The following is a 27,917-nucleotide window of genomic DNA, read 5'->3' on the forward strand; positions in this document are numbered from 1 at the left end:
CAGCATTTTTTTGTCACTGAATTCCCTTAGCCTTCTTGGAAAATTCTAGTTGAAATGCTGATTATATCTCACTAAATCCATAGGAGTATAAAATACAATGCTTCAGGAAACAGCATAAAATTAACTCATGCTTAGTAAAACTGTAAAAAGCACACAAGTCCCAATGAATGCTGTACAGAGCAGATCTGTAGAGGTGTTGGGACTGACACAGGTGCTGCTGCTCGTGACACACATGAAGAGCTTTGCTCCTTTGAGATTGCACAGGAAAAGGCTGCTTTTCACCCAGTGCTAGAGCAGTTCCAGTTGTCTACAGGCTCCATTGTGCCACCCTTACTCAGTCCACAGGGGCTGAGTTTACAGGAGCTGTACCTGAGTGAGGGGTGCAAGATTTGACTCTACAGCACAAAGGCCAATCAATCTCTGTGCTCATTTACAGGCATGCACAATAACTTCACTTACATGAGGCACTTAATTGAGTTCAAGTGTCTGGGAAGCAGCAAAGCTCAATGGTGAGCTCAGTGAGCTCCTCCTGTGAGCAGACTGACTGATACATACATAAGTTAGCAGGGTCAAGCCCTCAGAACATCTCTGGAAGATACTGAACTTTCCAGTCACTTGAATTCACACAGCATTGAATATCTGCCTCCTGCCAAGGTGTCTAACACACCTCAGGAGTCTCGTGCCTTGTTTCCTAAACACAAACACACTACAAACATAAAACTTACCAAGATGGTAGTAACTACTATAGTTCTGTTCTCCACAGATGAAGTGTCATTAGAGGGCAGCTGATCTAATGCTGGCACATATCTTTCATATTCATTCCAATAACCAGCCTATAAAAATGGAGATTGTTACCTCATTACATACCTTTACAAGGACTCTGGTACCTGATGGTACCTGAATTTGTAAGAGCAATTGTCAAAACCTAAGGCTTTGTAACATTTCTCATTCACTGTTTTTGTCATTAAAGGACTATATTAGCTTTACTTCCATTTCCTGAAAGAAACAATGTTCTCAAGCCCAAGAGCAACTCAGCACAAGCCAAATCTAAGTGAAAATACATATTAAATTCTCCCTATCTCAATTCAGATCAGTGAATAATAATACTGTGGAATAAATTCCCATATATCCACAGTACAAGAACATACTACAGACAAGAAAAGAAACCGCACAGCATTCTGAGTGAAATTCTCTGAATTTGTGATTTTTATCCAATACAGCCCCTGCAGACCTGAGCTGGCTTTAGATGCACAGACATTATTGGCAATGCAGGCACAGCTGCATTATCTCCAGTGTGGGACACAACCCCCTCTGTGAGCACGAGGTGGCTTCATCAGCTGCCTGGTGCTGACCTTTGGCTGCATCACTGGGCTATCACAATGGCTTTTGTATTTCTGCACAACACAGGAGTAACACTGTTCTCTGCACCCCCCTGAGTGCCTGGGCCATGTTTAGAGGGACTTGGTTATCAAAGGTGTGGAACTGTTTAAGGAGTCTCAGTGGTGATCAAGCAGGTTAAGAACCTATGTCCAGGTAAAATCAGGGGATTTAAGAGACTCACCCACACACATTCTTCTCTCAGTACTTTTGTGACCATGTCTACCTAATGGTTTTGGACATCTGCCTTAAACTTCTTTTGTAACACCAATCTAGGCAACTATCCCTCTTAGGATCTATCCTTTATTTAGGAGACAAGAGAATTATTATGAAATTCTAAATAAAACCAAACTTAATTTGTTCATTTCAGAAGGTTTCACTGATTCCAGCTTCACTGTGGCTCTAAAGCCCAATATGGAGAGGGAGAGAAAGATGGAGAGGAATTTAGAAGATAGGACTAAGCACGGGACCATGACAGCAGGTATTATGCTTGGCAGTGAAAAAGCTCCAGAAGGGTTTAAAGGGAAAACGTTGTGTTTGAAGATGACATGGAAACCAGTGAAGATGTTAAGCATGGTGAGTGGTTTAGTCCAGGAACTGAATGCAACAAAGTTCCTGGGATAGGGAAGACAGCATGAAGCACCCCTCAGGACCCTGCATCTCTGGTATTTTTGAATTTCATTGGTTTGCTGGAATAAATATCTGAGATGATGTGAAATCTGGATCCATGTCTTGAAACTCACCTTCCGTGACCCAGCAGCTTTCATTTCATACACATCAATTGTGTAATTTGTTCTCCGCCCATAGGTGTCAAACTGGATGTTCCCTGTCATTCCTTGAACTTGCACCTTGAGGGAATAAACAGAAAAGTATTTTAATAAAAGATTCACTTTATTTTTTATCTATGTAAGAGACTTGTACTGCTTCTGACACAGCCAATTGTACTGTTCAAAACAACCCCAGTCCCCATTCTCGAATTCCAGCTGTAAATATTTGTTAGCACTCAGCTGGTGACTCAGAGTGAGCCAGAGTGAGCTGAATTTAAATGAAATTAGCCCTGCAGGTATGTTAAACGTAAGAAAGACTGATCCTGCCATGCTTGGTCACGCTGGGCTCACTGGTACAGAATGGAGCATCAGCAAAGCACAAGCAACAATTAGTGCAGTTAAAGCCCTCACAATATGGCACAGAGTGATCTGCAGTACAGACCAGAATGGCATCTCATTGTTCATTCTGGGAAGTGCTTTATTTTAAGATCAGTCCCAGTGTAGAAGAAAGGAACGAATGTCTTCTCCGAATGAGCACAGACAATTGTCTCTACTGCTTACGGGGTTTTGGTCTCAGGCAGGATGGATGGGTGTACAGACGGTAAGTCATTATCATTACCTACTCACATGAATCATCTGAAGGGGAAGTATAAAGTACTTGGTCTCAAAAAAAAGCCTTTCTTATTTCCCTGTATGAAAGGGTGAGGCATTTTCCTTTATCACTTATCAACACTGACAACCTGTCATCTCAGGCAGAAAAGGTAACAGTCTCAAACTTCAGTAGGGGAAAATTAGCTTTAATATTTAGCAAAAATTGTAGAAGTTACAGGAAGAGGTGCTAGACTAGTCAAAGGCAAACTGTTCAGGGCTGGTGACTGATCTGCTGGTCACTGTTCAGAGATGAGGTGTGAGTCTACATCAAACAAAAATTCCATGGACCCAAAATTATCCAGTGAGCCAAATTCACACTGCCATATAGGGAGTTTCTTTTTATCAGTAAGTGGATTTGAACCTTCTTTAAAATAGTTTATATCACTACAGAGACTGGAAAAAATCAGAGGTATTCCTGTCTCCAGAAAGCTAGAGAGATAAATTGCACTTTGAAAACCAAATTTGACCCCAAGAGGTCTTATCAACTGTGGACTGAGCAAATGTATTTGTAGGGTAGTTGACACATAAGTTGCATCCAGATGTGAGTTGCTGTGCCTGCCTCTGGCATTTACTGGAAGCTGTCTGGCTACCTTAGCACAGCAGTGACTGGGTGTCCCATAGAGCTTGTTCTACTGGCTCCATCCTGATGCCCATTGAGACATGAGCTTCCTGCACTGGACACCTTTTAGCTTCAAATTTAATTTATTTCTCTGGTGGGAAAACTCAGCACTTTGCAAAACCTGGCTGCACTGAGGCAGGAAGGCTTGCCAGGACTCTAACACTTTTGGTGGCAGCATGTGGAGGCAATTGCAGAGTGACTATTTATAAGTGTCCAGACCTTCTGTCTAATATAATCAATGCTAACAGGTTTGTTTGAGAGTTACTTGAGCCACATTAAAAGCAGCAACCTTGTCTTTTGTATGTACAAAAACATTATCCAGTTTTTCCTGTAGTCACTTGCTTTAACACAAATAGCAGACTAAAAAGAGTTAAAAAATCAACAATATTAGAGACTTAAGTGAGGTAGGATCCCATGCCATAACTAGTGTTAAGTATATAAAATTTGGCCATGCAGAAGGTAACCTGGCTGAGTGCAAAGTTATGCCAGGAATCAGAACTGGTTGGAGACAAAACTGTTCCTAGCTTCAGGATGGTGCTGATATCTATCAGTACTGCTATGACCAATAACAATTTCTCCACTGTTTTAAACCAACCTGAGTTGACTTTTTACTGGCAAATTATCAAAACTGCGCACGTGCATTTAAGATCACAAACACATCTGTCCCTGAAAGAATTACAACACACGTAACAAAGACCCAGTCTAGTTCTGTTAGTCAGATTTGCAGGCTCACCCTGACTTTACAAACCCCCAATGTGTGTTTGATTGCAAAATGGCTCATACTTACTCTCCTGGGGAGCTGGGGTGTTACAGGGGAGCTGAGGGATTGTAGGTGCTCTGGTGGGGACAATCAGGCAGCTGCTGCATCAGTACCACAGGGATTTTGGCCAAAGTTTTGAGAGCTAGTATGCTACACCTTACCCTCTACTGAATATATTTTATCCATCCTTTGAAGTTCCTCATTAACTTTGTTTTTACTTTGCTCCCCCTGAGGAGCTGCAGCTGTTTGTGTGAGCACAGAAGCTCTGTGCTCCTGGAGCAGGAAACAAGCACTACAGAATTGCTGCTGTTGCTCTCTAGCTGTTATCTTTGCCCTTACCATTTTCAGTGCTCTTTCTATATCAATTCCTTGGCTCCATGGCACTGCAGGGTTAGCCAGGCAGTCTCCAGCACTGCCTCTCCTGGAGACATCCACACGCTGCCTTCGGAGGTACCGGAAAGCCTCAGCTATCACCAGCACTGCATCGTGGGTCAGTGCAGACGTGTACTGCAATTGACACAAAGAAAATACAGCAACAAACTGCAATTTTAGAATTGCCCCAGGTATCACATCAAGTCCTCCTCTTTGTTAGAACAGGAGAATCATGCTTGCTGTTCAGGGCTGGTGACTGATCTGCTGTCACTGTTCAGAGATGAGGTGCAAGGCTACATAAAGCAAAAATTCCATGGACCCAAAATTATCCAGTGAGCCAAATTCACACTGCCATATAGGGAGTTTCTTTTTATCAGTAAGTGGATTTGAACCTTCTTTAAAATAATTTATATCACTACAGGAGCTGAAAAAATCAGAGGTATTCCTGTCTCCAGAAAGCTAGAGAGATGAATTGCACTTTGAAAACCAAATTTGACCCCAAGAGGTCTTATCAACTGTGGACCCTTTGCTTCCTCTCTGTCCTTCAGCTGGTGCTTTGTAACAATTCCACCTATTTCAATTAACAAATTAAAAATATTTTCATTCTGTATAGCATATAGCGGCAAAATAACAATACCAATTCACAGCTGCATACAATTTCAATTTAATTGGAAACTTGCTCATCTAGATGAGCTTACTACAAATGTCTGCAATTCCATGCTGGACCATACTGATACCAAAGGAAAGCTCATATTTGAGTTTTTGCATTAGGTATGTTTTTTGTTTGTAACAAGATTGCCAAGAGAGCTTTGACTTGAAGTTAACATAAATCATTCCTGTTTGGATCACAGCCCTGATTAGGTAGCATCTGTGGCAAGGAATAGATAAGATTACTTTTCTTAGAAAACAGCTATACAAGCAAGTAATCACAAAATACACTTTAGGAATTACATCACCTTGGTAATTCACCATCTGCCTTCCCTTACTTCATGATAAATCTGCAGAGGGTGGTAAGCTCTGGGGAACAGCAGCTCTGGAACAAAACCCCCAGACAACTTAACTTGTTGCTGTCAACTTCATTCACTGCTTGTTGCATGTTATCTGGTGACACACCCCAATGTTTTAAAGTTAGTATCACCTAGAAAATGTCATCAAAGAGGGTTTTTTTTTGGTATTTTTTCCATATGTATCTGTTGTCTGAAAGTTCTTCCCTCCTAGAGTGGCCTTGGCTTTGTATATGACACCCCTGGGTTCCACTGGCATTACAGCACACCTGTAATTCCAGGCTCTGTGTAGAGGAGACCCTTTCAGCATGGACCTGCTGGGAGCAATTGAACATACTCAGTCTGTACGAGCAGATTTCAAGTCCCTTGTAAGTGAACTTCAATACCTCCACATAATTTGTAAGAGAACAAAGGAAGAAATGGAGAACAGAAGGTGCACCTGCCCTTCTTTTGGCTGTGGTCCCATAGAGATTCTGCCGCCCAAGGAACCTCGTGCTGGAGCTCAGGCCACAAGACCTGCTGCCCACGTGTGAGTTAGAAAGGCAGAAATCCAAGTTTCAGATGCTTGTTCAGCTACTCTCTAACAAGATTTATTATATTCAGAAATTAATTTTATCCTGTAGGGCAGAATAGTAGAACTGGAGGTTCTGCATTTCTTATAACTCAGTATTATCTTACTGCAAGTTCTTCAGTTTGACACAAGCCACAGGAACTCTGCACAGAACAAGGTGTGTCTGCATGTGCAGATCCAGAGAATTGTGTCATAAAAAGGAGTGCTAAGGTAGGGCTGTGAAGAAGGTGATAGAGCAGACATTTCACTGAGCTTTAAATGACAGCAGCTTAAGCTCACTGGGAGTGGGTGGTGGTTCCTGCTCTGACTGTACAGCACAGGCACTCTTCTGATCCTGTCCACCTTTACCTCTCCCTGTGATGCTTTGCAATAATCACTCTCTCCTCTTTTAGAAAGTTAACAAAGGTTATATACTTCACAATCCGCACAATAATACAGAACTAGACAGTAATTTTAATGTATTTGTTCCTGTATTAAAAAAAAAAGTCTTGTATTAGCTGTCCAATCTAGCACTACATAAAACTTACACATTGATAATTTTTTCAGCAGACTGCGTCAATTGTCAGTAACCTTAATGCAGTCCCTTCCAAGCCATGCCAAGAGAGCTATCTAATTTTCTACTTTATTTGAATTCTACTTATAAATGCATGAGCATGCAAAGAGAAAAAAGAGAGAAAGAAGGGAAAGGCTGATAAAATGCAGAATAAATTAAACATCAGGACTTTAATCTCTAGGCAATTTTATTTCCTAATCAAAAATATTGTACGTCAATTCTTAAGTATGCTTTTTGTCAGATTAACAAACACTGTGCACATTTCTATAATGAGCTGTACATTTGTGGAAAGGTAACGTAATCTTTGTGTTTCTACCATATACTTAAGATACTTTTTTAAGGAGGGAGAATAATTTTTTCCTCAAGGTAAATTGCTTTCAAGTGGAATAAAATCATCGCAGGTTAACTTTGTATATTTCAGAGCTTTTAAGATTAGTATGATACTTATCTTCACTTGTGCATCACGGCTAGAAAGCTTTAGAAAGCAGGACTAAGTCCTAATCCACAGGCAACAATACACTAATCCGGTTTTTGTGGGCCTCTGTTTGCCTTCCTCTGCTTCCTCTGAAATGCCAGAAAGGCGTGGGATTAAGAAAATTTTCCTCCCTCACAGAAATGTCATGATGCCAGGAACAGTATCTCCAAATGGCACCAGTCATTAATGAATGGCACTGCCAGAAGGAGCAGACCCTTGTAAGCAGCTCCTTTTCTGTCTGTAGCCCAACCCAGGGCTACTGCCTACCCTGTTGCCCCCCATGCATGGAACTGGAATCGATTTTTCCTTCGTATCTAGTATTTTAATGCTTTCCTGAACTTTGTCTTAGTCATACTGAGATATTACTCCAGTTTACCAAAGTAATTTTGAATTCTAAATCTGTTCCATCAATTTGCATGCATCCTTCCCAAATCAAACATGAAAGACATGAACTGTCTTGTCAGAGCAGTGGTTTTTAGGTTTGGCTGTCCTAAGATACCAGTGTGTATACTACCATACCCAGGTTTCATTCACCTATGCATAGCAGTGAAAAAAAACAGATCCCACCAAAAGAAGAAGAGAAAGAAGGAACATTACTAATATGCAGTGCTCCTAGAAGATTTTATGACTTCTGTGCCTAGACAGAGTTTCCCTGATGCACTCCTTCACAGGACAGTGAATAGCATCCCCCCTCTATGAAAGAGATGCTGAGGTAGAAAAAAATCTGGGTGAGATAGTAATAGGTTGCAGGTTTCCTAACAACAGGTGTATTACTTAATCTACTCTGTGACAGTTTTGGTGAACCTGGGAATTTAATAAAAAAATTTTGAAAAATTGTATTGGTTCCAGTTTTAATAGCCAGACTATTTAAGTAAAGGACAGTGGTACAAAACAGAGGGTTAGACTATGAGGGTAACTGCCAGCAGTACCTAGGAGGGCAGCAGTGGCTCCTTAGTGAATCCAGAGCTACTTCATTTTGCATGTGAAATTCTCTATTACCATTAAAATGGACTAGTAATCCACATTTTGCATCTAAAATCTAACCTAACTAGCCCCCATATTCAGCCCAAGACTAACTCAAGAAGCTCACATTAGAAGTTCCGATATCCACTGCACAGTGACAGGATTTGCTTCTGAGGAGCTCCCACCATGGTGGGCACTTGGTGCAACAGCCTCTGCCTCTTTCTTCTGGAAGGGCAGTGAATGTTGTGACATATTCTCATTGGGGATCTGTATCATACTCATGCACATATCTGAGGTTACAAACTCCCAAAGAATTGTTTAAAGCATATCATGTCCATCACTGATAGGTTACAATAAATACCTTTAATGGTGAGTTTTTGGCTTCAGGGAATTCCCTTTCATCAAGCCTCATCCAGCGCTGTAGAAACTGTTGAACCATTGGATTTTCATTATTAACAATCTGGAATCCAGTAATGTTGGCCCCTCCATGCATTACTCTCTCCAGAACAATGTCTGTGAAACCCTGGGAGGACACATGTAGAGAAAAAAGAATCATTGTCATCCAAAGCCACTTTCCTCTGGTTCAGTTTTACCTGCTACAAGTGCAGCACAAAGGACACTGCCTAATGTCCCTCTTGTTATCTGAAATATTCTACCAAGGAGACAACTACTATCACAATTAGGATTTTGATAGTGGCATAGAGTAGAATTTAAAACATCTTCTTGTTTATTGCAATAGAAAACTTCCCTTTTGGGTTGTGGCAATGTGGTAGGTAATATTTGCCAGTCAGAAAGAAAACAGCAGGGGAACTTGAAGCACCATTTCCTCTTTTGTCCTAATCATGGTGAAAACTGGTCAAGGACCTCAAATCCCCTTTGTACAGCAAAGTGAACACAAAGGTTCAGGGCTGGGAAAGAAAACCACTCCATCTCTTGCTAGGCAGTACTCCATAACAGCATCACTCAGCATGTCACGTGCAAGCAGAACGGGATGATTCTCTCCCACTCTGTTGTTATTTATACCTGAGGCAGTAAATTGGAGTCTTTTTGATTAGTATGACTTGATTACAGTCATGTTTATGTGAATGTCAATGGTTACACATACTAAAAGGCAACCCAGAATAAGAACCTCTATTTCTATGCACGAGCTAATCAGTGAGATCACGTCTGCTTCTTATAATGCAAAATGATGCATCTTAAAGTCATACAGTACTTATCCTAAATAAGGACATTTTAAAATTTGTCTTTTCTGCTTTAATCACACCAAAACATGGATACAGAGAATCTTTGAGTAATTAGGATTGCCAACTAGAAAGTGAGAGTTTTGGAAAAACTCACATTTTTCTACTCTCAGTATGCACAGAACCTAAAAATGAGTCTTCCTGCAGGATTAATTACAATACAAGACTTTTTGTAAGGAATTTAAATAAATGGTGTTTCAAAAGCATCAGAAACACCCCTGAAAGTCAATCCTACTCTCCAGAAAAAGCTCTGATACAGATAGAAATGTACAGCCTCTTCCTGGTAGGTCAGCACATACACAGGCACAACCCTACACTCTGAAATACAAAAGAAAGGCTAAACAGCCTTGGTGGTTTACTTGATAGAATTGTTCTAATTTGCAGCTTTTTACCACTTATACAGAAACATGCTACAATTATTTTTCCTAGAGTGCTAAAATTCAAAATATGTTTATAGAAAATTACAGTCACAATTTATGAGGATAGAAGCATCTAATTTATGAGGATAGAACTTACTGGAAAATATATAAGTAATTACTTTAAAATTAGTGGAGGACATGACATTTTCTGACAAAAGAAACTGAGTAGAGATGACATACCAGTTATAGTATTTACTGAAGCAATTTCTCAAAATCCAAGTACTCATCCATGCATTTCCACTTCCTGATTAAAGTTTCCACAACCTGAACAGAATATTTTACCCTCTAAAATGCAGCTACACTTTCCATGAAGAAAAGTTCTTACCAGGTTAGCTAACATGTAGTGATAGCCTCTAGAGTGTTTGCCGAGGATTACAACCTGTGTGGAGAAAAACATTACAGATTATTCAGTCGTAAAAAGATGACTCTTAACTAGTGGAAAAGAGACAGAGAATGAACATTTTGATAATCTTCTATGTTCAATCCATGGGCAGCACAAGTATTGCAGATCTGTGGCATTACAGACAAGATGTAGTCCTTTATGTTTTTCGAACACATGGGCAGAGTACAACAAAGAGTAACTCACAGGGCTGGGAAGAGTCTGCTTGCAGAGATGACCTTACCTGGCAAATTCACTCTTGTGGTCAGTGTCCTCCCCGCTGACCAGGTTAATTTTAGTTATCAATTCAAGTATTTCTGCTCTGAAATGAAGTAACACTGTACCAAAAGTAAACTCCTGTTTACTCTGTTCCTTGTTTGTGGAGTGTAGGAGAGGTGCAGGACACAGCCCAGCCTCTCACTGTGTTTATTAACCTGTACCAGCACAGCAGGGCTGGGCAGGCTCCAAGTTGTACAGGGAGTTCCCTACAAGAACCCTGGCCAAGTCTTTTCATGTATGAATGTCTAAAGTTAAATCCCCAAAGTTGTAAGTGGTGACCTTCATTGCCTTTTGGCAGGCTCCAAAAGACCTGAAAACCTGTCATTTCTGGTGCCTCTAAATGGATACATCTGACCTTACAATGTTTTGTCAAAATTGCCACTAAATGTTATGTTGCACATTCCATAAAAGCAACATCTCCTGCCCTGGCTGACCTCACTTGAGCATCTCCCTGTACAAACAGTCATTAAATGGAATTGCTAAGGGGCAAGAGGGCAGCAGGATGAACTCAGCAGCTGGATTCTCTGAGGGTAACGGGGAGCAGTGGAGGCAGCACTGTCTGGCAAGCCTGAACTCTGCCATCCTGTGTGCTTCCCCCACTCCAGGAATCCTGTGTTTTTGCAGAAGGAAGGAAAACAAACACTTCCCATGTCTACACAGAGGGCACCTGGCTCACCAGCAATGCCACTTGTGCAAAACCGTGCCCTTGCCTTCAGATTATAACCTCAGAAACATCCGTCCAGTCCCACAGCCATCAAATGGAACAACATCCACCAGTAAAATTTAATTTATAATTGTGATGGTTGCATGCATGTCAGGACATAATCCATTCTACCCAGGACTGCTGGGTTAAAACCAGTAAACATAATAATAAACAATTATTGCAGTATATGTCCTTCAAGGAGCTCAAGCAAACAGATGATGCTTTTTGATGAACCATCTGAAAATCTATACATAACCATACAAAGTTACTCCATGATCAGAGAAACACACTCCAAACACCACACTTTAAAAGAAAACATAACCATTTAACATCTTTGCTAAAAACAGATGACATTTGAGTCGCTGACTTTAGATATACTGCTGAGCCTGCTCAAGTTCTTGATTAAATTATTAAGTTCCTAATTGCCTCTTTGGGTAGTATTGTCCTTAATAGACGCCATTTCCTTTAAATTCACATTTAATTCTGTAGGAATTTGCATACTTCCAGCAGCCTGAAAATAAACTGTTGTACAGGTCCTCTTGAGAACTGTATGTACACTCTGTTGGTAGAAAGCATCTGCTTTCCTACACTCACATTTGTTTTCTGTGGAAATGTGCAGGCTTCCTTCAGATCATCTGGTGTGCATGCTATTTGCATACTGAATTCTCTGTACATTTTAATTTCACCTTAAAGGCAGGTCAGAGACAAAAAACTTAAGAACAACAATTGTGGTTTTAACCTTAACAACAAATAAGAAATCTTTTACGTTTCTATGCAGAAATATGTTTATTTAAGAGAAAAATATCACCACAGATGAAGTCAGAGGCTGTAAGAAAAACATACATGGAACTGCTACAGGCCTCAGGAGCAACACTGCAAATAGGAAATGTAGGACTCATTAGCATAGATCAGACTCAACTTTCATCTCATCTGTTGTCATGTCTTCAAAATGACTCTGTTTATTAAACCTTTGAGAGGTCCAACGTACTACAGTCAAGCTGTAATTCATAAAGCATCTTTCAGAAGTGACCTGACAGCATTTCTATTCATACAATCAACCACATTGGCGCATAACTATTGAACTGGATCTTAACAATGTGTTTAAAATTCACAACACACTACACAGCTGTCCTAAATCTTAACAAGTACAACTCTCCTCCTCCCTCACTTTCCACCCTGCACCAACTGTCCAGCATGTTGAAGGGAGCTGCTGGATTAGCAAGCCCAGCAGAAACAATCACAGACATGTGTTACTCCCAGGGGAGCCAAGTGATGGATAAAGCTTTTTTATGAAGAAGGAAAACAGAAGTATAACAGCATAACAGGAGTATAACAAATAAATCTCATCAACTGCTGATACATTGTGAAGCTTATACAGAAAGTGGGATATTGAATAGTGGTGGTGAATAGAAAGCCAGGATTACAGGGCAAGGATTTCACAGAGCTACATGTCTTTCGTAAGTTTGACTTCCAAGACTTAATATTGCTTTCACCTTGACTGAAAGAAAAGCTTATAAGATTTTATACTGAACAAAGGAGAAGAGAAAAAAATAGCTGGAAACCATAATGAATAATTCAGATTTCTGATCCCACATAATTCTTGCTTTGTAGATAAAAAGATCATAATGTCAGGTTTGATATAGAATCAAATAAAGTTTGTATTTTTAATTAACTCTTTATATATTCCAAATTAATTGAGAGAACATCTAGAGGGAACATAACTAAAATGTATCTGCTTTCAAAATAAAAGTAAAATCTGCTGGTCAGCAGCAGGCTTACTTGAAGTCCAGACCTATATGCCCGATTGACAAATTAAATCACCATTGGCAATTTTACTTTTCCTTCTGCCTAGGGGAGTTATTTTTTGAATGCAAGCATAAAGACAATTGTCTTTCCACTGCATCAGTCATAATTATAGCAAGTAGGCAACTACAAATTTTTAACTTTTCAGATTTTTCCTAAATTTTTATTAACTGGCTAATATTAAGTTGGTATGAACCACTGTGGCATTTCTAGAGCAATAATGACAATTCTGTCATGAGGACACCCTTGTCTTTCCTGCACTGGTGAGCTCAGAATTGTACACAGCTCTTCAGATGCAGTCCCACCATTGCAGAGTAAAAAGGAAGAGTCACCTCTAGTGACCTGCTGACCATGCTAATCCAGTGCAGCCCAGGATGCTGTTGGTCTTCTTTGCTGTGACAGTACAGGGCTGGCTTGTGGTCAGCTCGACTGCCAGGACCCCAAGATCCTTCTCTGCAGAGCTGCTTTCCAGCCAGGGAGCCTCTACCCGGTCTGTACTGGTGCCTGGGGTTGTTCTTTTTCAGGTGCAGGGCTTTGCACTTCCCTTTGCTGAACTTCATGAGGTTCCATTCTTCTCACTTCATCAGCCTATCAAAGTATTATAGCACAACTGCTTGGTGTATCTGCACAACTACTTGGTGTATCACTCCTCTTAATTTGGTATCATCTGCAAACTTGCTGAGACTGCACTCCATCCCACAACCTTCAGATCCCTCAGAGAGAGGTTAAACAGGATTAGCCCCAGGACCCTCAGGGTACCCCAAATAGTAACTAATCTCCAGCTGGCCTCTGTGTTGCTGATTACAAGCCTCTAAGCCCAGCAGTTCAGTCATTTTTAAATCCACCTTCCTGCCTCTGTGGGCTTTAATTTCAAAAAGGCATTGAAAAATACAAGCTAAGAGGATATGCTTGCACTTTTACTGAGAGAAGGAGCTATCATGAATTTGGCAGCACTGAAAGGAAAACTACCATGTCCAATTATTACCTGTAAGGAGCATATCTTTCTTACACTTGAATCCACTGCCATCTGGTCAGTGTAGTCTGACCAGGATGTCAGACCAAAGGACATATTATCCTTTATTTACAAATGAGAAAAGAAATAAAAAAAAACTAGATCACAAAAGTACAGATTACCTCATCTACAGCTTGAAACCACAATATTTTATGAGTCTATTAGATCTTTCCATAACATAAAATACTGATGCTGACAGGCAGTATTGCCACAAAGAAGGTCTGAATTTTTTTACTGTGCTTTTCATACCTGACAAGTGGAGAAATATGCCACTTTAATGGAATGACAGGCAGAGATCTGACCTGCTGTAATGTGTCTTTCCATTTTGACCATATCTGGGAACAATGAGGCAGTGTTAACTCTAGAGCTCTTCTTCCCTATGTTTTAGTAAAACAGTAGTAAGCAAAATGAAATTTCCCACAAGATCAGAGTTAAAAAGTGTTTTGTTGTTTTTATTGAGGTTATTTATACATTAATTGGTGTTCCATTGTTACAAAAAGCCTACACTTAAAAAAGAATCTACTGTTTTTCAAGTGTACGTGCACGTTTCTGAGGACAGGAGAACTTAGCTACCCCCAGTTAGACAGCAATATGCCTTTACACCTCACTATAGAAATATAATTATGACACCTTTGCCTTCAAAGCAGTGAGTAAATGTCAGAAGTGATCACACACAACTCTTTCTTTCCCACAGCAAACAAGCAAAACTGATAAATGGACTCAGGGATAAAAAAATTTTAACAGTGTCATCAGGATGAGCTCTCAGTGTTGATTGCACTTCATGGGAACAGAGGGATATCAAGCATAGCAACAACTGTCTGGCAAGCCCAAATTGTTGTGGAGCACACTGTCTTCTCACCTGGCTAGCAGGTCAGGTGTTTTCTAGCTCCTAGCCCTATTGAAAGCATTTCTGTTCTGAGGATGGAGTTACTTGAAGCTTATCTCAGACCTGAGCAGCTCCTACTTACATTGGATTGAATGACTGAAAAGCTGTGCCTGGTGATGCAGCACCCTACTGAACCAGTGCTACCAGCTCAATTGTCTTCAGGACAAAATGAAGAAAGGAGAGGACCAGAGTATCAGGGTGACCATCCAATTAGTTCAATGAAACTGAAGGCAAGGCCCAAAGAGTTGTCAGGATGTTAGCAAGATGTTTAACCTCTCTTGAGTGCCATCTGCAAGTTCTGCATCTCAGTTCTGTTCCTACCCCTCAGCAGAAGGAGGAACTTCTGCAGCACTGCAGAGTCCTCCCCCTGGCCTGCTGCCCCTCCTGCAGACCCTTCCTGCACTGGGGGAGCTGCCTATGGGGTCTGCAGCCATGACACTGCAGTTCTCTGCCTCAGTGCACTACAAACAGCGCTGCAGGGGTCACCTCCTGGAGTGTCAGTGACCGTGTGAGCAATGGACAGTAGTACATCATCATTCCTCACTGTGTTTGCTCTGCACAGGTCACCTCTTGTCATGTAAACTTTCCAGACAGGAGTAGGAAAAACAGGAGGAGAACAGAAAATGAAACTTCTGTGGGAACAGGACTTTCCTCATCTAACCAGATACCGCAGTAAAAATAAGATCCCTTGTAACCCCAGTAGCTGAATTTTACTGTAAGCTGGCAAAGCCCACTCACCTGTTTTCCAATTTACACACAAGCCTCTGAAGGAAGACCATATTCCCTTTGAGGATTATAAACAATAGACAAGGTTCAATGTTCTCTCAGTATATTTATAAAAAAGGGCTTTTTTGAGTCATGATTTTGACTCTATCACATCAACACCATCAGCGCCAATATATGAGGAACCACAATCTCAGGGGACAAAAGATACATCCCAGCTCCTGGTGGTCTGTCACTGCCAAACAAGTGATGCCTGCCCTGCCTTTAATTCTGCACAGACAAAACCATTTCCATATTCTGCAGGAGCTGCTTCCCTCACACAAAGGGTCAAAACCTTGTGACTGTAACTGTAGTGCAAACCCAGGGAAGGCAATTTATCTCTTCACTTGGTATTAATGGGACAGGAATCTGGCCACCAGGGATAGTGATGCTGTAAAATATGCAGTAAACAATGATTTCATTTATATGAAGAATGAGTACTATATTAAATTTGAGTTAAATATTAAATGAAGAATGTGTTAAATATTAAGATGAAGATTCCACACACATATTATTTGTTGGAGATAAAAAATAACTGAATATATATTTCAGATTAATTCATCCACCATTTCAGAGCTTTCCTGCCCTTTAGAGAATGTCACAAATCCACACAGCCCCAATTGATGTATTTTGTATTTTTGTGCAGTACATGGACCTAAAAATTTCACTTATGCTACTGCCACCTTACACATTTGTGCCTACATTTTATAACCAAACCTTCACTTTTTTCAACAGCACAATAAAGATCATTTGTTTGGGCATATAAAACATTCTTCAAACAGCTTTTGGCTGTTCCACAGTGAATCTCTCACAGGAGATCCTCTCCTAGAGAACCGGAATCTCCTGGAAGGACAGGACAAAGATGTGCTTGGAGGAAGCAGGGAATTGATGCCTCTGAAGCACTTCATTAGGTTTTTCCCCCTCTGGCTCCCTTCTTGTGTCCTTCTTTGCCTTGCCTCTCTCCTTCATGATAGTCACATCAAGAGTGAAATTCTGCTTTTAGGCCATCTCCAGAGAGATGGTGGTTGTACATGTTAGTCCTTGGAGGGTAATGAAATGCAACATCTGAAAGATGTGTTGTGCTCCATTCGCCCTCCATATGGCTACAACTTCTTTTCCTATAACTAATCTGACATTTGCTGATTGAAGACTGTGTAGTGGAATACACATTTAATTTGTGCATAAAAGGTTACATTAGAAATTATTTAAAAAAAAAAAGTATGAAGTGCAACATTGGTTCTGAGGGCATGATACTTTCCCCTAATTTCTTTCACTGTGCTGACAAAATCTTCTGTGCCTTGAAAAAATTTTCTTAAACTCATTTCCTTGATATGACTTAGCAATATTGTCACATTAATTGATCTGTTGGCACAATTATTGTTAAAGGACATATTCGACTGCAAAACGTCGGATCAAAGAACTCAGAGATGAAGAGTTTTATGATCTCTGGTAACTGCCATTCATAATCACAATTATTTACTCTTAAACAGAATAAAATTCATCAAATAAACTTTCTATCAAAATTTCTTCTTTGTTCAGACAGACAAAACCAGTGTTATATCTCTCAGGACTGCATCTCTCTTCACAATTCACGTCCTTCAATACAAAGACCTTCATGTCAAAAATAGTCAAAATTTAAACTCCTTTCATCACTTGAAGCTAGCTCACTAAAAACATGATCAGATACAAAGGGCTGTTACAACCAAAACAAAAATTCTTTGTGCCATATGAGAAGGATACTGAAAATTGCTGAGACCTTTCCCCCTTATTTTGCCAAGATACCTTCATGAAAAGATACTTGTTCCCAGACAACTTCTTTGAAGAGATGTGTCATAAAATTTTAAATAGTGAATTCTTTAGATTCTTGAGTAAGGGTAATGAACTAAAAATCCAGTTGTGTTCTGGAGGAGTTTTTTTGCAGCTGTATTTATGGGAAGCAAACGAGTTATTACATACATTACTCTGCAGCAGTGGTTTTCACACACAGGTAATTTTAAGGAGATAATATTTAAATTATCTATGCTGTTCTAGTATATTTTTTGAGAAATATCCTCCTTTGAGAAATGATCATGAAAGATGATTTAACATTCAAGGAAGTTCCAGCACTTTTTCAAGCCTCTGTAAAATCCTAGGTTCTTATGAAATTTAAATTTCACCTAAAATTTCCCATGGAGGCTTTAGATCTCACAGAAATCACAGATAAGTTGCTTTCCTAGCAACATTTGTAGTTACATTTCCTTCAATCTACAGTGCAGCCAGCTCCAGTCCTGTATAACATGGTCCCACCATCCCCACTTCCAGCTTCCCCATGGCCTCTCTTTCCTTTTGCTGCCCCCTTGCTCTCCAGCAGCTGTTGGAGAACTGTAAGTCCATATCAGGTAGATCAAAACCACCACTACCAAAGCTGACTTCTAGCTTAGTACTTCCCTAAATTTCACAACATCTGAAGTCACTTTCACAAAGATTGCTAATAATAGTAATATTACATTTATTCTCAGTTGTCCAAACCTTCAGCAGAAGCCAGCACTGTCCCACAATTTAATGGTGCATCCACATCCCTAATAGGCAGCTCTTTAGTGCGCTTTGGACCATGTGCCCAAACCCTGTGGCACAGGAGACACCCAACTGTCCCTTTTGGCTTTCAGCTCCATGAAACTGTACATCCAACACCCTTCAGAGCACACCCTTGCAATCACAGACGCACATAAACAATGCTCGCTTCTTCTTTTCATATCCCACAGCATAAACTTCTTCAGTCTTAGCTGCTCAAAATATAAAAGGGTCTATATTCACTGGGGGAAGAAAGGAAGAAATTAGGTAAACTGAGTCACACAGTTTTCATTTTAAAAACACACACATTTCTCATTTTCTCTGTGCTTCCCATCAGCATGTCAGAGTAAAATCCCAGTGTTATTCCCTGGAATTGGACAGGAGTCCTTGGATAAAGAATTCTGCTTATATAAACTATTACTGCATGTCAGGATCACTTCAAACTATTATTTGGATATAACCCAGAAGTGTCGCAGTAATTCAGCCCCAGTGCTCACACGAGAATTTTTTGGAAGGGGTTCTGTACTGCAGAGCACTGCTTTCAAGCAGACCAAAAATACTGAATAGTAGCCATTCTTTTTTTTTTTTTTTCCCTTTTTAAGCATTTCCTTTCCTTTTCAAATGCCCTACAAAATTTAGAAAAAATAGTGCAATCTCCTCTAGGAAAGACAAGGTTACTTTTTCTTATTTTTTATTATAAATAGCATTTTACTGTGACTGGAATTGCACTCAATTTGCTTTTTTCAATGCTTTCAAAGAGTCTGAAAGGTTTATTCTGCTTCACTATAAGCAGCACTCTGCAGTATTCCCATATAACTTGGTGCATAAAGCATGAACTGAAAAAGATTATGAAGGGTTAATTTATTTTTACTAGATTTTTATGCAGCAGGGCTGCCTGTTTTACTCATATGAGGTAACAGAGATACAGCAATATTTTTCTTTTCTGATTCTTTACATGCATTTTCCCAGGATAGAAGATACTTAATGTATTTTTTAAGTGTCTATGTATATTGTTGATAGTTTTATTTATTACACATTTTGGAAGACAGAGCTTACAATAATATATACACCATTATACCTCTGCATGCATGCCTATGGTGTGACACGAACAAATTTAATTTAGTAACATGGGCTTTTTTTAAGCCATGGAACATTAGTTTTCTCTAAAATTATAACACTGCTTTCCACCTCACTGGTTGGATTCTGTGGGGTAAGTTTGTATTTGAGTTGAGTTGATTGATGGGCCTGATTATCTATAAAAATAATCCAAGCTCCCCCTGATGTCTTAAATCTGGTCCCCAGAGGCAGGTGGAATTGCACAGCTAAGAGGGGTTAAGAGACAGGAGTCCCATATGAATGTCCAACGCCAGCAGTGAGAGCCTGGACTGGGATGTACTCTGCCATAGAATGCCTGATCCAAACCCAGCTGGAGCCTGCAGCAAGCACAGCACAGCTCTTGATCACTCACTCCTCTGGAGCTCACTTCTGGGGATGTCTCCCCACAAGTCTGTAGCTGTGAAATCCCAGGGTGTTCCAGACTGCACCACCAGCACCTGGGCTCAAAAAGCCCAGGGGAGCAGCCCCCATTCTGAAAATCTGAACTGCACTGTAACTGTGCTCTATGAGATGCACTTGGGAACACCTTGGTCCATGAGGGGCCCTGGAAAGCCCCAGTGGTTCCCCTCCTCCCCCAGATACGTGATCCATATCACACTGAAGCCATTAATCCCAGCTTAGTGAGCTGTGAACAAAAGACACACACTCTCGTGCAGCTTTTCTTTTACTTCTTTCCTTGTAAATGAACTGATGAGACACCAGAACTATCGTGCTGTCTCTGGTGATGTACAAGGCCTGTTTGCACAGTGGTACTGTGCTATCACTATTCATTTTGATAGTGTGTTTCCTTCCTCTCCCTGCAGTTGGTTCATCTGAATTGTCACCAAGATGGTTGGTTGCCTTGGAAACTAATTAAGGAAAGGCTTTGGTTAGAAGCAGAGTTTCAAGCATTAAACTATTTGAGAGACAGATGCAGAAATTAAGGTAATGTCTGCTAAGATGAAAGGGCTTATCCTTTATGTAAAAGGAGAAAGAACCACATTTAAATGCCAGGACTGAAACAAAGCAACTTATATACAAACTGATTTTTAAAGCCTGGAGGAGATGACTGAGTGAGTGGTTTGAAAATCAGTAAGGAGCTTAGAAGAGGTGATAAAGATTCCCAAAGCTGGGAAAGGTGAGGGTCCACAAGGGTAACAACCTGAGCAGCTCACACAGTGTGGACACAGGCTCAACAGTGAGTGGGACCCTCAGAGGGCTCAGGGCAAAGACATGCATCATTTCTGTGCACTGAAAAGCTGCATAGAAAGATGAGCTATGCAGCAATTTGGGCTTTTACAGCTACCTATTAACTGAAGTTCAAAGCAAATACAATCTCTGTATGAGCACGGTGATATCAATTTAAATATGATCTTCAGGATAACGGTTGACTCTGTACTTGCAACAGCATAACTAAACAAAGATTTTGGTTCTCTGTACATTTAATGGCAATGCAGAGGTTGCCATGTAAGTATGACTGTAACAGCATAACAGAATACTACAAATATTGTGGTAAAAATATGCAAAGTATTACAAGCAGATGCATGTGTGTGCATTGACATGTGCATAAATAGCCCATAAATTATCATAAAACATAAAATGAGTGACTGTTACAATCACAGAAAAATAAAAACTAATGCTGACTTCAGGTTCATACACCACTGGCACAAGAAGCAATAGTTGCTTGGCAGCAAGCTTCCACATTCACAGGGAGATGTTTCTGGATTAATTATTATTACTACTGATCAGATACATTTAAAACTGTGCTTTAATGTCTTTTGAACATTTTTAAGCTTTGTGTGCCATTACTTCAATCATTCTGCAGAATGACTAATAACGCTCTGATAAATTCCTGTCATTTAGAACCTGGCTTGTTTTATGAAATCTGGATGATGGCATTGGAGAGACATTCCTTTTTACAAGCTAGAAATTCTTTCCTCAGGTATGTGTGAAATGTGCTGTATGTGGGGCAATTAACCCAAGATGTTACTGTCTCTGCTTTAGCAATTCATCTCCTGCCCTTTATGAGTTTCTGCTGACAGGAGCAGGCCCTTTAAGCAGATACAGCTGTCACTTTTGACTTATCCCCATTCTCACTCTTCTGCTGGCCACCTCCTGAGGGTGCCTGACCTAAGTAATTCCCCTTTCCTCCCCATGTGTCCACACGGACTTGGGAGCTGCTGAAATTCTCTGGGTGTGAAGAGAAAGAAGTGACCTTTCATTCTCCTTTACATCCTGGTTTCAACAATACTCATGGGTATCTAATGAAGAAATGTCCTAAATTTTAAGTTTCTAGTTCATTGGAAATGTAAAAATGAACTGTACCAGTTTCAGTGTGATGTTACACAACAGTCTACAAAGCAGATACTCTCTCGGAGCCTCAGCTGAACCCCACTGCTCCACACAGAAGATAAAATCAGCCTGTGACACAGCTGTGGCCCTGAGCCCTGGAGAAGGGGACAGGCACACTGCTCTGGAGGGGCTGCTCGGAGCAGTGCAGTGCCTTCAGAGGACATGGCATTGCTGGGCTTCAAAAGCAAAGCAGAAGCTGAAGCTACTCATGGCTCTGCTTCAAGTGGCCCTCTGGATTTGTAGGCAATTGTATTTTAAATTGCTATGGAGAACACAGGCAAACCCCCCCCTCCCCAGACTATCTGTTTATAATGGAACACATAAAGCAGGAAGTTTACATGACAGCGGTCTTGAATTTTTTCAATTACAGTTTTCACTATTGTTATTTTTAATGACTGTTCATCAACCCAATACTGCAGTTCTGTGTTTATTCTTATGACACCCTAAATGTGAAAGCTGCTGTGCAGTGAGCTCACTCTGAGATCTGAGTAGCTCTGCAGGGAGATGCAGCTGGGGCTGTACTGAAAACCTGCACACCTCCATCCTAATCTCAGAATTTCAGACTTGAAGGTCGTCATAGTTAGTGTGAGCACAGGACAGAGTTCAGGCAATCAGATTACCCTTCTTAATCCCAAAGAGTTTTCACTTTAAGTTGTCTTTGACAGTCTGGCTGTCATTGTAAAACTTTGGGGACTGCATTCTCTGCTGTAATATTGCTTTTGCTTTGTGAGATGCCTTCACTTAATACAGACACTGCCTTGGAACCTAACCTTCATGACTAAGTTTGGAGATAGCATCCTTTTGATAAAAGCATGCAGGCTCTGGAATAAACAGGTCTTTTGTAAAGTTTCACCATTTTGATTCTGAATGGAGTTTCTTCCTCCTCATTTGCCCTCAGGAGATTTTCTTCTAAGTGGACATAAAGCCACTCTGGTCTGAAATACAGCTTATTATGCTGAGAATAAGAAAAACATATTTCTTAACTCAAAAGCATGTCTCTAAATACATGGTTGAACAGGCTAAGGCTTACTGTTAGCTCTCAGAAGAAAATGTTCTTCTGTTTATGAGAACAAAATTTTATATCTATCTGTGAAGAAATACAGAATATTTTAGCATCAAGGGACAAGAAGTGTGGTGAGCTTATGAATTTTGCATGATATAAGTGTTGCTATCTGTATGCCTGAGAGGCCAGTAGATGATTGAATTGGATATAGTTTTGTTGTGCAAGGGGGATATAGATCCACATGCTCAGTGGTTATGGAACTACAGGGCAGGTGAACAAACAGATGGCAATTTACAGAATAACTACTGATTTCTCGGCTTCCCTCTATTCTACAGCTGAAGAGGTTAGAGCAGGGTATCCACCTCCAGGACAAAATATAAGTCTCATCACAAAATCTTCTGAATGGGGAATGAAAACAAATCAGCCTACAGTATGAAATTTGGCACAAAATAGGTTACTCAGGCAGAGTAGGAGCTGAGGTTCCCTCTTTCCCTGACCTTATATTCACAGCTGGGAAGATCAAGTATCAGAGCCCTGAGAAGAGAAATACTTCATATGACAGGTCTTGGAAATGTAGGGACTCACACACACGTGCCATATGCTAAAGGCATACAGAATACTCAAGGTCACTGACTCACTGGAGGAAGGTACAGAATATTCCAGAATGACCTGAAGTCTCAGAAGAAAATCCCCAGATGTGTAATTGTCTTTGGATGAGCCTGAATTTTTGGAAGATATATAGACCCTGGTCTGAACTGGTTGAAAAAAGGATCAAAGGAAGAGAAGTGCACACACTGACCAGCCTGATGCAGGAAAAGAGGTCACTCTCACTGAATCCAAGCACTAACACAAAGCCATGATACATGGCTCCTGGAGCAGAGCACTGACAAGCTTGCTGAATGGGCTGGCCAAGAGCCCAAAAGTCTGATAGCAAACTCGGTGCGTGTGTAGACTGTTTAGTGGTTTACAGTCTGTTTATTTCTGCTATGACTTTTCTTCTTGAATAAGTTCTATTTAAGCCTCTGAAATCCAGGGTCACTGGCAAGTGCTGCTGCTGACTCAGAGTAATAGCAGAGTGCCACACAGTAACCACATAAACCCCCTCTCTAGGGGGAGGCAGCACACCCAGAAGTTAATGGGAGGGTTTTGACCTTTGGATTTCTGCTCCTAGGAGGGCAAAAAAGGGAGAGGGATGGAGAGGCAGCTGGGCAGAGGCAGCCTGTACCAGCCCTCTATGGGACACACTTTGTCCACCAGTGCTCTGACACAGCAGTTCAGACAGGTAGGGTGTCTTGGCTCCCTTTTGTTCTCACTGGGAAAAACAAACCCATCTGCAAATGTGCATCAGCAAGTGGTACCAGGCTCAGATGTTAGTGCTTCTCAGCTGAGCAGCCTTCCTAAACTCCACACATAGCACTGAATTGACTTTTTAAACTGCAATAAAACGCTAGATTTGAAATATGCAAATCCAGACTTATCTCTCCCCTCAATATTATGCTATCAGCAAACACACTTGGCTGAAAAAAAGACAACTCTCCATTCCCTTGAGCAAACTGGATGGATGGATTTAAATACGACACATGTTTGTGAAAACTTTTAACTACTTTATGAGAAGATAACAGGGTAAGCAGAGGAGATGGAAGGAAAAGCCTACAAACAATAATTGTTCAGCCATCAACCTAGGGTCCATCCACCATTACTGACTTTCCCTGCAGAAATTGAAGTCACTGCTTTTCAGTATCCAATTAAAAAACCTCTGGAAATTGTTGACAGAAGATATTTTTAGCATCGGGTGTACCAGCATGTACTGCAGAGTTTGGGGAAATGTGGAGACCCCAGCAGCAAATTTTTACTTAACCTATGCTATCACACAGACAGAAGACCAAATCATACATTTAACAAAATTTAAGCTTCAAGAGAGTTGAATTTAGAATAGCAGCAGAAAAAAGAGTCACCAGGTTTTTTTGCTACACGACTTGCTTGGTATACAGCTTTCCTTGTAGGTACTGAAGTGGTTTGACTTATTTTTCTCTTATTTGGACAATAGAAGAAAAAATGAGAACAAATGTAAATGAAGCCAGATCAAACAAAAGGCCTGCTTCTCATCTCAGCTGAGAGGGGGCCCACAGAGCTCTTTAAGCTTGGCTCAGGAGTGCTCTGCTGCAGCATTTTCAAAAGAGTGGGCTGTGAGTAGGTATAGTGTTTTGCATCTTTTCCAAGAACATGAGCAACCAAAAAAAAAAAAAGTTTCTTACACTTTTGAATTCCCTTAAAGACAGCACTAACCACATTGCCTAAAAATACAGCATAAAATGCAATGCTTGTATTAGCATCACAACCACAGCAGTTGTCAGAGTCAGGGGCCAGCACAGCTTGTGCCCTGTTCCCTTGAGCGCCTCCTTCCTTGCTCTGTAATAGCAGCTGTGGCACCTGGCTGTCCCCACAGCCTGACCCTCTGTGATACACCTCAAGGCCTGACAGGAACTGAATATTTTGAGAAGGAACACAGTGAATATATTTTTCATGTTTCCCAGGGTTTATGGCACTGAGGTCAGCTTGTTGCTAGTTTACAACACAACATTTCCAAGAGATATGCTAATGCTTCATGAAATTTAAATGTTATTGATCTATTCCATACTATGAACCCACAGTTAAATTTACAAAGTGGCAGTAATCAGAGGGTTTTTCAGTCTTAATGCAAGTGAATTCCCACATGCCTGTGACTAACCAAGCAGCATGGATTTGGTGCCACACCAGCTTTACTGTGAGCCCAGGAGGCAGGGAACTGTCCTGTGTCTGCTTCTGACAATTTGTAGCTGTTATTACACCTCTTCAAGCTCATTGCACAGCCAGGGACACAGGCAGAGCGGGCAATACCCTGGGATGGCCAGAGGGTTTGGCCATTCCTCTGGGGCAATCACTGGGAAAGCCATGCAAGAGCAAAACAGTCACTCCAGATGCATCTTGCCCAACAAAGGTGCTTAGACCCCATCACCCACAATTTAGCCCATCAACAGCACTGGCTGTGCAGAGGGGAGGACTTTATGTACCAAAATGTACTGATGAATCGTCTGGACTACCAGCTGAATTTTTCATTAGCAGGATTTCCTTCTGGGAATTCTTTAAGATGATTCTGTGATACTTGACTGGCTTTTTATTTCTTGTTTCATGTTCCACATAAAAAATTGCACCTGTCTTGCAATCCTTACAAGTAGCCTTGATTACAGTAATATTACTGTGGCAGCTGAGGTTCCAGGTTCCTTATCTACTTAAAAATTATTCATCATTAACATTTGGGAAAAAACATCACAGTGATATTTCCTGGTAGGTTACATGTAAGTGCTGCCACCAACTATGAGCGTCACTGAGACATTTTAATTTTACTAGGTAACTGGCCAGTTATTGGGACTTGAATCTCAAAGGATACTTAATAATCTCTAGAAATAAGCAGTTCTAGAAATATTGACAACGTCTGTCACAGAGAGATCACAATTTCTGAAAAGCAGATACCTGTTCCAAAATGGTGTTGATTCTGTCTACTTCACAGTCAATTAAGTATCTTTTTTCTTGCCGTCTGTCCATCTCCTCTATAATTCTTCTGAACTCTTGAACATCTTTTATGCTTCCTACAGATCTGGCTGTCACTTGCCAGTTGTTCTGTACTGCTGCTTCCATAATTGCCTGAAGAATGGAAAATCCTGTGGGGGAAGAGACAATACAACCATTTAAAAGCAGAACAAAAATAAAAGCTATTTTGAATGTTTGACAAAGGGTTCATAAAAAACTGGCATCATCTAAAGGGACAAGACTAGCTGAGAGCCTGCAAGTGCTTCGCTGCTTGAGAAAACAACAGTGTAGGGACCAGTTTCTCCTTTCAGCTATGCCACTGGCAAAGTCACCAACTTCAGCAGAACATCTTGGTGGTATATCAGAATCTGTCCCATATACCATATTATGATCCTTTTGGGGATGTTTATGGTCATGCTGGGGTCTGTGCCAGCTGAGAATAGGAGCCTGCAGCCATTACTTGGGCAGAGGTCCATCAGCCTGAGGAGCAGGACAAAGGGGGTGATTTGCCTGTGCAGACTGCTGCAATGGGTCATTAACTGGCAGGGATCCAAGCACTGCACAAGAATGTCAATTAAGTCATTGTACCGGTCATTGGAGCCACAGCCACAGGAGAGTACTTTACTGACACTCACTCTGATTTCAAAAAATGTTTTTAAATATGGAGTCTAGCAGCATTAACCACACTTCCAATGTGTTCATTAAGGTAATATCAACTCAGTTAGCATCCTCTACACAGGAGAGAAGCAGCACAGAACAACCAAGGACTACACAGTGGGAAATTACAGAGGCAAGCAGCATTTCAATTTCTTGTGAATAGCCATGCCTCAGCAAAAGGCAGAACCCAAGTCAAGTCCCTAAGTGAAAAGTGGTGGAACTAAAGACAGAATCTCTGCCAAGTCATGCTTATGTAGAAATCATCAGATATTGATTTGCATCCCTTTATTTTAGTATGTAGCTGGGAACCTGTTTTCATTCAGAAAATTTAATTTTGTGCATAGTTCTAATTGTTCTCATTCTGAGCAGATGCCAATCAGAGACAGAAGTCATTCTACTTCAAGCACACCTAGTGGTTTCCAGTAGAGTCCTATTATTCTGAAGCATATCCATATGAGTGCTGTTTCTGTCCAGATAATTTATTTGCAAAACTTTCAGTCCAATTATTTAGTCATGCAGTGGATTTCTTATCCACAGCCAGATTTGAAAAGCTTACACACAACCACATAAACATACAGGATCAACAACCACTTAATTGTGCTCTGTGATAACCAGTTTTCTGAAACTGAAAGGAGTTTGAGCTACAGAGGAACAACATGTTCACTGCTGCAAATTACACCAATAGCTATTCTGAACTCAGACATCCTTGCAGAGATACAACAATAACAAAGAACTTGTGCTGCAGCCTGATCTTCCACAGCCTGATGTAAATTTGTAGTGGCTGTGTGAAGCCAGAGGAGCTGCACCATTACCTCATTACAGACACAAACAAGAGAAGAATGATTTTCTGGATTACAATTAGATTACCATAATTTATCGTGTGACTTCCTTAGGTCTCACTCAAATGCCCTCACTTTCCCTGTGCAGCCTCCTTGATTCTTAATGCCTTTCTTTGTATGAATGCACTTTACTATCCCATGAAAGGTGGTGACAATTAATATGTACGCTGGTTGAGAATTCTTTCTGGCATCTTCTTTCCTCTGAGACTACTGAAAGAGAGGCATTTACATATGTATAGCACAATGAACTCAGTCTTC

General features: G+C 40.7%; 1 protein-coding gene across 4 annotated transcripts in view; it reads right to left on the bottom strand.

Annotated features, from left to right (window-relative positions):
* GRIA3 (glutamate ionotropic receptor AMPA type subunit 3) overlaps positions 1-27,917 on the bottom strand; it is a 144,132-nt gene that overhangs the window by 53,247 nt on the left and 62,968 nt on the right. For all 4 annotated transcript variants that reach the window (XR_008508616.1, XM_036402005.2, XM_036402004.2 and 1 more), the window contains exons 4-9: positions 26,107-26,294; positions 10,098-10,151; positions 8,474-8,635; positions 4,514-4,681; positions 2,121-2,225; positions 726-833 (exon numbers count right to left, since the gene is read on the bottom strand). Coding sequence is in view for 3 of the 4 variants with exons in the window: in XM_036402005.2 (XP_036257898.1) it covers positions 726-833; positions 2,121-2,225; positions 4,514-4,681; positions 8,474-8,635; positions 10,098-10,151; positions 26,107-26,294 (785 nt within the window). In the remaining variant the exon portion in view is untranslated. The remainder of the gene's footprint in view (positions 1-725; positions 834-2,120; positions 2,226-4,513; positions 4,682-8,473; positions 8,636-10,097; positions 10,152-26,106; positions 26,295-27,917) is intronic.

Source organism: Molothrus ater, chromosome 14 (assembly GCF_012460135.2).
Source record: "Molothrus ater isolate BHLD 08-10-18 breed brown headed cowbird chromosome 14, BPBGC_Mater_1.1, whole genome shotgun sequence".
Lineage (NCBI taxonomy): Eukaryota > Metazoa > Chordata > Aves > Passeriformes > Icteridae > Molothrus > Molothrus ater.